The sequence below is a fragment of the Sus scrofa genome, chromosome 2 (genome assembly GCF_054392235.1).
Source record: "Sus scrofa isolate SSC_HxYL_T2T_F1_AM1 chromosome 2, Sscrofa_HxYL_maternal_Yorkshire_Landrace_v2.0, whole genome shotgun sequence".
NCBI classification, from domain to species: domain Eukaryota; kingdom Metazoa; phylum Chordata; class Mammalia; order Artiodactyla; family Suidae; genus Sus; species Sus scrofa.
The window spans coordinates 152,348,444-152,359,107 of record NC_139384.1 but is presented as its reverse complement, the minus strand read 5'-3'; the positions used below and the strand labels follow the sequence as shown (position 1 = coordinate 152,359,107).

At 42.9% G+C, this 10,664-nt stretch overlaps 1 protein-coding gene across 1 annotated transcript; it reads right to left on the bottom strand.

Annotated features, from left to right (window-relative positions):
• Nucleotides 1-3,147: 3,147 nt before the first annotated feature.
• Nucleotides 3,148-8,533, bottom strand: PURA (purine rich element binding protein A). The gene has a single exon (XM_085014788.1). The coding sequence runs from the start codon at nucleotides 8,436-8,438 to the stop codon at nucleotides 7,470-7,472; it is 969 nt and encodes a 322-aa protein (XP_084870914.1). The 5' UTR covers nucleotides 8,439-8,533; the 3' UTR covers nucleotides 3,148-7,469.
• Between the last annotated feature and the right edge of the window lie 2,131 nt (nucleotides 8,534-10,664).

Sequence of the window (10,664 nt, the reverse complement as noted above, 5' to 3'; positions counted from 1 at the left end):
ATTGCAAATATAGAAGAAATAGAAAAGACACCTAAAGATGCAACTTAATGTTTTTATCCAACTTATTGTCCTCTTCTGGAAATTTACATGGACCAAAGGCTCAAGGTTCTGTAAAAGCAAGGCATAATATGGATCTTTGTGGACTGAAAAATCAAATAATTTGATCGGAAGAATATTCTGAAAAGCAAAGGCAAACTACATTTAACATGAGCCCAGGAGAAGAGTCTGTATGATAAATACTTTGGATAGTTTAAAAATGCTAATTGTGAAAAAGTTTGAAGTTTTCTTATTTCTTGGCCTCAAAATAACATCTCTAGCATCAACCTGTCTTGACCAGAAAAGTTGCCATTTCACAATTGTGCTATATGTCCAAAAAAGCAAAGATCCTACCCCTGAAAACAGATTTGTATAATGCATCATCATCGTGACACCTAGTTACAGACCAACAGCTTTCTCATAACCAACAAGGGACCCATTTTTTCTCTTTTACTGAAACTTCCTTAGTGAATATCAACTTCATTGTCCTTAGCAAACAATTCTCATTTAAGACTCCACCTCAGTGTCCTTTCCTACCTCCAATAAAAATTTCTCACTCTTGACCTCCAAACCATTCCCTTGTATACCTCTCACAGTCCCATTCATGAACACATTAAACAGCTCTCCCCTTTCTGCTCTCAAATTTCCAAACCAGTAAGTCTCAGCTTCCAGAACTTACCTAAAATACACATACATCTTACTTTCTTCAATTCACAAATTTCTTAAACAATTTCGATGCTCTCCAAACCGCCAACTTCAGACTATAGGGAAAAGAGCAGTCTGAAAAAACGGCCCTTAAAATACAGAAATCTTCCTAGGATCAGTTAGCTATGTCCTAAGGCAGGAGTCAGCAATTTCTTTACTTCCCCCTTAAGGAGGTAATCTGGAGTACCACTGGCAGGCCTATGCCAAGGAGAAGAAAAAAGTAGAGAGAAACAAGGAAAAAGGAGGATGGGAAAAAGAAAATGCCAGTGTATGTGGTAGGGAGGTAGGTCGAATAACACCAACAACTACCTGCATTGGAAACTGCCAATCCGCTCCAGCTCAATGGGAGCTTGACCTGTTCCCCCAACATAAGTCTATTAATTCATGAACTGATGGCCAACACTGTCTGAGCTGGTCAAAGTGAATACCTAAGTCACCTATCCCATAAGTTTGACTGCCCGTAAGTTTCATTCATAATAAGGACATCTTTTCTTAAGTCTTAGGATCCTTCCGGTTAATCCAGTTTAGAGCAAAACACATGCTAATAAGAGTATTTCCATGTTTCTCTAAATTGTAGAATATAAAGGTTTGGTCCTTGAACTTGTAGGCTTCTTGAATTATTAAAGTGCACCCTAAATCAAGACAATTAAACTCTTTAGCTTATTTTTTTTTTTACAGAAAAATGCTACAAAAATTTAATTAATAAGCAAATTACTAGTAATCATCAAAATGACACTGTAGTCATGAAAATGCAAAACTCTTGCGATTCCAAAATGAGTAAAATATTTCTGGTCCATAAGAAGTAACTTTATTTTACACAGAGGATCACCACCATGTTTCTACCTATCAAACAAGACAATTTTCCACAAAAGCAAAGCACATCAGGAAAAAAAAAAAAAAAAAGAAGAAAGAAAAGAAATGCCAAACACGATATGGGGACAAAATAAAAATAAATGAGTAGCTACGAAATTCTTTTTAAGAAAAATGTTTCTACAAGTAACCTTTGCCATGCTCAACTTTACTAAAGACGTGAACTGCCTAGGACCATTCAACATCAAAACTTGGTGGTCAGTTTAGCAGCTGAAAGATGACAAACTGTTGGCTTGAAACCGGTCATATATTTCACTCTCCACCTGGGTGTTCTTGCATTATGAAATTCTACCTGACTCATGCTAATGCTAGTTTAGATGATCTTCACCTAGTCCATAATAATGAAATTTCTGCTCAAAAAGAGTCTGTCAAATGGCCTAGGCCTTAAATTTAGCTTTTTTTTGATCTAATAAGTTCAAATATTAAAATCAGCTTTTCTTAAAAATTTATCATAAATTCTTTATAGTAATTAATGCTGCTGGGTGTAAACAGTAATTCTAACAGCAGTGATCACTAGCTTTATGTAATTTCATGATGAATGGCCTAAATTTAGTCAATTTGCAATGAAAATAAACAAGTATAATGTATGATTTAAATGTGGATAAACTTTAAAAACTCTGCACAAAGAACTTTAATGAACTTATTCACTTAAGCAATAAGTGAATTAAGCAATTCCAATAATCTTTCCTACTCATTCCACTCTCAAGGGGAATATGTGTGTGTGTGTGTGTGTGTGTATACATACATATATATGTATGTCTGTATATACATAGACATACATATTATATATATAGTATTCAAATTTAGGGATCATCCACAATAAATGTTATACTCAGTTATCACCAATTTTGCCCTAAGTTGCTAAATATTCTCATTTTAGCATCCTTTTACATAGAAAGCAGAATCTCATTTGGATAGTGAAAAGGGAAAAAAGTCATTAGATTTGGTATCTCACTTTTTATGGGGAAAAAAAAAAATCTTAAAAGTATGCTGACATGTACAGTAAAATGAATCCAGTGGCTATGAAAGCCACCAGAGAAACAGCTTCAGAAATCCCCATTCTAAAATCACGTGGAAATGTGTACGTAACATGAAAAAAAATAAGTGCGAATATCGAAGAGAGGGTGAACCATGTGTGGAAGATAAAAATAATCACGCTCATGGTGGGGTCAACCATGACTGGCAGATAACCCAAAAATCATAAAAGAAAAATGTGTTAGTTTATAAAGTTTCAACATTGCCAAATGCAAAATGTTAAAACACAGAAAGAAATGAACGCGATAACCCCCACAAACACTGTTTCATAAGAAAAAAGGTAGGAAAAAAGTGACCTATACATCTTTTTAAATATACCAACTCTTAACTGACTTAGAGACTATATAAAGTGCTTGGGCCATGGTGCCCACCCAGATTTCCATTATCAAAGGACTTATACGTTCCCCTCCCTTCCACCCCAATTTAGTTGTTTTCCTGCAGAAAAAGTACAGCATTCCTATATTAATAAGTATAAGAAAAGAAAACAGTGAGTACAACTGATATATATCCATTGACTTTTATTACAAATGTACTTGATCACTTGGCTTCAAAAAGTTTAAAATCAATACCCTATTTTCTGTATGCCAGTACAAAGCAAACTGTTTTACAAATTAAATACTAAAAATTTGACAAAAATATTAAAATTTGATGAAAAACAATTATAAAAATCCTTAATCTCTCTCTCTTCAAAAAAGGAGGCAGTCTTCCCAGTCCTATAGTACAATATTAATAATACTCACCATTTTAGAATAGGTAGCTAAATTATATTTTTCTGTTAGCATACAAAACTTAGACTAATAGATTTTATCTGTATATGCTCCAGTTAAGTTTGTGAATGCCATCTGATTGCAATATAATCAACTATCTTTAATCGAGTCCTAATTTACATTATTTAATAATTTGCATAGTTTAAAAGGGATAAAGGTTATTCTATAACTAATTATATCATAGGCTATTACAGTGCTATTTTTCAAGGCAACAAGTATTTGCTCCCAAATGAAATTATTTGTCTTCTTTAGGCAGGGGTTAAAATTACTAGCAGCTTTCTCCATTACCTGAAAAATCAAACTGGAATAGTTATCCATCTCTAGATGTGAAGATCTAAAAAACACACTGATATATTTTCTACTCTGAGTCAAACTTCAACCCCTGCATGGGACAACTAGAAAGTGAGACTTTCAAGGTTTTTTATTTCCCTGTTGGGTTTGGTTTCTACTCTCCATGGCTTTTGAGAAGCTGGAAAAGTTTGTCTTTCCTGACTCACACTGTCCTTTTTTTTTCCATTTGGCAAATATTCATCTACCTCCAACCTGTATCTAGTGGAGGAAAAGCCAACATGACTTTTCTTGTGAACTTCCTTTGTTGTCAAAGGCATGTGTAATGATTTCTACAGTTCTGGTTAGTTAACTTTAGCTCCCTCTGTGGTTGGATGACTGCTGCTTCCAACATCAGCATTATAAATAGGAGGCACAAATAAAAAGTATCTTTAAAAAAGATTTGGTGACTTAAAAGGAAAACAAAAACAAAAACAAAACAAAACGAACAACACCAAACACACACACACATAATATGGGCATTTCAAATCTGGTGGCTGATCTCTGGATTAAATTACTTGACAGTGTCTCTCATTTTAAAGAACGCAATGCATTTCAAGTGTTCTTTTATACTTAGGCAAGTAATATAGTTTAACCAAGCTCTTGGACCTTAATTGTAAGACAAAAGCAGATCATTAAAAATAAGGCATACTTGTCATGAATTAAGTTTTGTTTACTTGGTTTTGGCACATTTGATCATACTGTCTTCTATGAATAACACATATGGTCAAATATACCATTTCCTTTTTTTGTTTCAACACAAACAGGGTTCACCAACTAGTAAAATAAAAACAAGGAAAAACTCCAACATAAAACACTGAGATATAGAACCATGGTAAAGTACTGAGCACCTGGGGTGGGGGGTGAGAAAAGGAAGGAGCAGGAGAGGGGAGAAGGGAAGGCTGGGAGGATACTTGGGGAGGTAAAGTGAGATGCAAAAAAAGAGCATCTTTACAGTCAATAGTCTTTTCTATGATCACGTCTTAAGTCTTAAAAGATCTGCATGTGGATTTCTTTTTAAACCCACTGACCATAAATCAGACACTGGTTTCAAAATCTTAGTAAGATTGTGTTTAACTGTTATATAGTGTGAAGACAATTGCACAATGCATGTGCTTCTTGATCCGGTAGGATTCCAAGCAGAATCTGGAGTCTATAGGTAAGAAAGGCTTCACTTTAGGTAACTCGGACCCTAAAGAAAACCTCATGAAAGAACTCGCATCTCAAAGAAAGGACACTTTGCCTAAGTTTGCTGTGTTTTTGTTGACTTGCACTACTTATTGCTGGCTACCATGAAACACTGATCTAGGAGTACTCCAACAACCTGTAGTACAAGGCTTAACTTCAAGAAGCTATAGTAAACAAGAGACAAAATCAAAGCAATTCTCTTTCCTAACTAGTAACAGCACAGAGAATGCAGTCTTTTCCATATCACAGTTAAAGTACAGTGAACAAAACAGCTCAACAAACCTTAAGACAAAAAAGTGCAGGTTATTAATGTTTACATGCAGTTGATAAGCATTCCAAATGTCACATTATGCACTGTAGAAGCTCAACTTTACTATATGGAAAGAAAAATGCACCTTGGGGGAAAGGGAAAAGCAATTTAATCATTTCCAGTGATTTTTGTAAGTAAAGAAACTCCTAACTATTTTACGGTCACCTCATATTTAACATTGTATGAATATTAAAAGCAAACAATTTAATGGGAAAATGCACAGTACAATGGAAATAGCTTGTTATTCAACACATACAGTAGATCTCAAAAACAAAGACAACACACTCAACCAGGGAGCTTAAAAATACCAACTCAAAACCCAAAGAACCAGCAGAAAAAAAAAAAAATCCTTCAAAAAGACAACTTTTTCACCTTCCTAGGCCAATGCTTTACAATGTGAGAAGCATGATCCCTTCCAGCTCCTACAGGTGGTGTCTTCTACATACAGCAGTTAGATCTACACGGCTGGATTTGCCAAGAAAACAATTCCATCCCCAGAACTCTCTATGTCAGACAAGATCCTTTTTTTTTTTTAAACCAAAATACTTTCTACAGAATTCCAAACCAAAATGTACTGTTTAAGGCATCTTTTTTTTATAACATTTTCTCTTCACTCAAAGATGATAGTCATGCAGCAGTTTAATGATAAAAATATATTAATATTTTACTATACAGCAGCAAGAAGTTAGTTGTCAATTAAAAGCACACGAACATCTTTAAATGAAAACCTGTAAAAGACTATCGTTACAAACAATTTCAGTTTGGAGGACACCAGCTTTGTAAAGTGCTCTCCTAAGCTTTGCATTTTCATACCCTACACCTTGAATATATGAGTTATAGAACATACTTTTGATAAAAGGCTTGTACACTTGGGGAACACAAATACATTAGCATATAATGTAGCCAGTAATAACTAGCACCACAGCTACATGGAAATCCTTTACATACACCAACTTGGCTTTCACTTTTAAAATGAAGCTCAGAATCCATGGCTCAGTAGGATAACTATAATTGTGTTGCTCTGCTTTTTAACAGGTCTACATAAGTTAATAGCACTGGCAAAAATCAAAGGGTAGCTTCAGACTTCTTACAAGTTTAGGAGACAGTGCTAGTGACCACAAATAGACTCACTACCTGATGTCCAAGAACAGGTTCACTGGAAATTGCTGCACGTTAGTTTTTAAAATCTTTCTACACATAATAAAAAAAATATATTATGAACAATACAAGTACATCTCATATACACAATAATGACAAAACGCCTACTCAGTCAAAGCAAACAGATGCAGAAAAATATTATGGGAGATTTCCTTTTCTTTCTCTTTTTTCTTTCACTATTTGAATAACTTTGGTTCCAACCATAAAAATCACAACTTAGCAAATTTCATTTAAATGCCTTTTTTAATAATTTCTTCATGTTCACAGAAGTTTCACTGACCATTTTTTTATGTTTAAGGTCCAGATGCAATGCATATTGTATAAAAGAGAGCACTTATTGTTTACCTTGCATGAATTAAACCTACGTACCTTTAACTCTACAAACTTCTGCATAACATTTAGACAAAGCTCAGACACACAGCATGCCTAGCCCTCATATATATACACATCTCTAATCACAGGTATATAGGGTGTCAAATATACTATAATAACCTCCATGTAAGGTTTGAAATTTGGTAACAAAATGAGAAAAACTAAAAATATTATTTTACGTGTTCTAAAATATCTCTTTTTTGTGCTAAAGTCAAATGTTAGCTCAACATGAAAAGGACTTTTATATAATTCAGCAATATTATAATCTTGACCATTTTGCAAACACTTTTAATAATAATAGCTTAAACGTGTACAAAAGTTCTTGGTTAATTAGGGAAATAAACACTCAGTTCTTTATATTTTTTAATCAAGTAGGAAACACAGTTCATATAATGTTATTACTTTTTGTATTTTTTTTGTTTTTTTTTTTTTGTTTTTAGCAGCTGCTTACTGTTTTATATGGTGGATAAAGTGGACAACATCCAGCGATGGGTGGCAAGTCAAGAAGAGAAACTGTCAGTTGGTGGAGGTTCTGTGGGTGGTGCTCCCTTGGAGTTAAGAGTTATTATTTTTTTTTTTTTACTTTTTTACTTTTTATTTTCTCTCTTTCTTTACAGTATATTTTCTCTGTTGTGGCTCTGTGTGTGTGTGTGTGTGTGTGTGTGTGTATGCATGTGTGTGGGGTTTTTTTGCCAGTTTGATCAATCTTCTTCCCCTTCTTCCTCACCCTGCAGCAGCAGGGTGGCAGCGGCGGTCTCCTCCTGCTGCTGCTGCTGCTGCTGGTGGAGCTGCTCACAGGCGGCTCGCTTCTCCCTCTGCTTCTCTTGGATCTTCTTCATCTCTTCCGAGTACTTGCAGAAGGTGTGTCCAAACTTGGCCCACACCTTGTAGGGCACGGTGATGGAGTTGCGGTAGGTGGGCTTCACCTCGCTCACGCGCATAAACACACCGTACTTGTTGGAGCCCACATCGAAGAAGAAGCGCTTGTTGTCCACAGTCAAGGAGGTGCCCTCGGGCAGCTCGGCCGGCTCCTCCTCCACTCCGTAGTCGTCGATGAGCTTGGCCAGAGCGTCGCGGAACTCGATGAGCCCCTGTGCGGGCAGTGCAATGGTCTGGCCCTGCGTGGAGCCCAGGCCGGGCCCCCGGTTGACCGTCTGGCGGATGCGCAGGAAGCGGCCGCGCTGGTTCTCCTTGAGATCCATGTAGTACTTGCGGTTCTCGCGCACCAGGAACTCGCTCTTGAGCGCCCGGCGCGGCTCGTCCTGCGCCTGGGCCAGGTCGGGCGGCTGGCTGGGGCCCAGCTGCGCGTAGTGCTCGATGAAGTCGCCCAGGTAGTCGCGGAACTCCACGGCCACTGACATGGAGAGAGTGAGGCGGCTCTTGTTGCCGCCCGCGCCCACCTCGGCGATCTTCAGGAAGCGGCCCTTGGCGTTCTGCTTCACGTCCAGGTAGAAGCGCTTGTTCTGGATGTCCACCCGCTTGGAGGCCAGCTCCTGCGTCTCGTGCTGCAGCCCCCCCGGGGCCCCGCCGCCGCCGCCGCCACTGCCGCCGCCGCCCCCGCCGCCACCACCGCCCCCGCCGGAGCCCGAGCCCGAGCCCGGGTGCCCCAGGGAGCCGCCCGAGCCCAGCGCCGCACCACCCTGCTCGCTGCCGCTGTCTCGGTCCGCCATGATGCTGCGCTCCGCCGCCGCGCCGCCGCCGCCTGCCGCTCCGCCCGCCGCCGCCTCAGCCGCCTCAGCCGCCGCTGCTTTCCCTCCCCGGCTCCGCCTGCTGCCGCCGCAACCCCCACAGCCAGTCAGCCACTCTCGCGAGATCTGCGGGAGAGACGAGACAGACGAGACCCGGTAACAGGGCACTGACTCCCCAGTACAGTAGCAGGGCGCCCTACTGTACGCGCCCACCCGCCCGCCGGCACGTGACCGGCGCCCCCTCCCCGCTGCCAGCCCCCATCCGCCCGCCCGCCAGGCGGCGCCCACCCGCCCGGCCCTCACCCTACACCCCTGGCTGGGAGGGGGGAGCAGGACGCGCCGCGTCGCAGCTGCTGCCGCCACCGCCACTGTGGCTGTCGCTGTTGGCCAGACCCTGGGCAGCCTCGGCCCGGGGTTGTTGGGGGACTAGGGGTGAGACGGGAACTGCCATTCCGGGCACAGGGAGCAGGCCTGAGCTCTGCTTGCCAGTGACCCTAAAGAGGATGTGGGGGGGGAGGGGCCTGCGTAGCGCAGTTGAGCCCGCTGCAGAGAGGGGACACCGAGTCACGGCCACCCCCTCCCCTGCGGGTCCTATCCAGAACCAGACCCAAGCCCAGACAGGCCCACCCTTCGCCTGGCTGGACTGTCTCCTACCGCAGAGCCCTGGCCGCAGAGGCGGGCGAGGAAGGGGAGAGGTGTTGCGGCGGTAACCCTTAGCTGCAGAAAGGGCTGCCAGGGATGAGGACCGGGCGCCGGCAGCAGTGGCGCGGAGCAGCAGACACCTAGCCCGGCCCTCCCCTTGCTCCCGCCGCTCCCCCTCCCCGCGCAAGGCAGCGGCTCTGGCCTCAGATGATCCCGCTCCCCCCTCCCCCCAACCGCAGCCCCGCACAGTCGGGCGGGCGGGCGGGCGGGCGCACTCACCGGCAGGGGGGAGCCGAGCAGAGGACGGCAGCCGCACCAGGGCCGGGGTGCCCGCAGTGCCTGTTCCCATTGGCTCTGCCCTTCTCCCCAAGCAACAATCAAAAAGAAACCCCACACTCACCCCCAAACCTCCAAACAAACCCCTTTGGGACCAGGACGGCCCGCCGGCCTCCCCCTCCTCCTTCCGAGATTTGGGGAAGGGGGGCACCCTGTTCAGCGCTGAGCCCAGCCTTAGTAGCCGGCCAGCTCTGCAGATGAACCAGGCCCTGCCGAGCCTTCAGCCCCTGGCCCACTCTTGCTCTCTGCAAGGACCCAGAATGGAGAAGAAAACCAAGCAGGCTTTAGGAAATTCACAAGCTAAAAATGTCAGGAATTTCCTGGGAAACGCAGTTCCTTACGGGACTCATTAACGCAGGTTCGCTCGCCACTTTCACTCCTCCTCCCAGATACTCCTAAGTGTCAAGGAGAGCCCCCATCTCTCAAAAAGTCAAACATTAAATGATCACTGGATTTTAGGCAGGCAGGCAGCTAGGTTACCAATCATTACTTAACCAATGACAGCTAAAGGGGGTCTTCTCTGGTCTCAGAAGTAATTGACTTCTCTCTTCCTAGATTTGAGGCATCATCTAGGGCCTATTTTCCTTCTCCTAGATAGACAGGGAATGCTATACTCCCTCACCGCACTCTGCAGTCCTAGCAGCCGTGGGAAAGGTAAGGCCTATGTCCAGGGGATCTCCTGCCTATGCCCCCACACGCTCCCCATCACCTTCTGCAAGGCACTTAGTTAGAGGATACAGACCTTACAGCCCCAGCCCTGGCTTTCTCAAGCACGAACTGCTGCCTTCATCCTGAGAAACTATGTCTATCTCATTGGTAGGCTCCATTCCCAGGGAACACCCCTCACCCGCTGAAAGTCAGGAGACTTGCCTCCCTTCACTCTTAGCCCCAAAGACAACTAAGTACCTGGTTGCCCAAGCTTCCTGGAAAAGAGAGGGGTAAAGAGAGGACTAATGATCAAGAAACCCAGACCAGTCCAGGGCATAAGCCTTGACAATGCTTAAGACCTTAAGGTCCCCTGATCTATTCCTTCAACTCCTGGGCAAACCTGCCTGCTAAATATTCACAGCTTCCTTTTTCTCTTAGCAAGGCCCCCATTCAATCCAACACTGGTTACTACAGCTCTGGGCTGAGGTGAGCTACTTCCCGCTAAAGAGGAAGAAACAGGGCAGAACACCCAGGCTCCCAAAAAGCAAACTGGGGTAGTCCTGTGAACCAGCCCCAGAACCA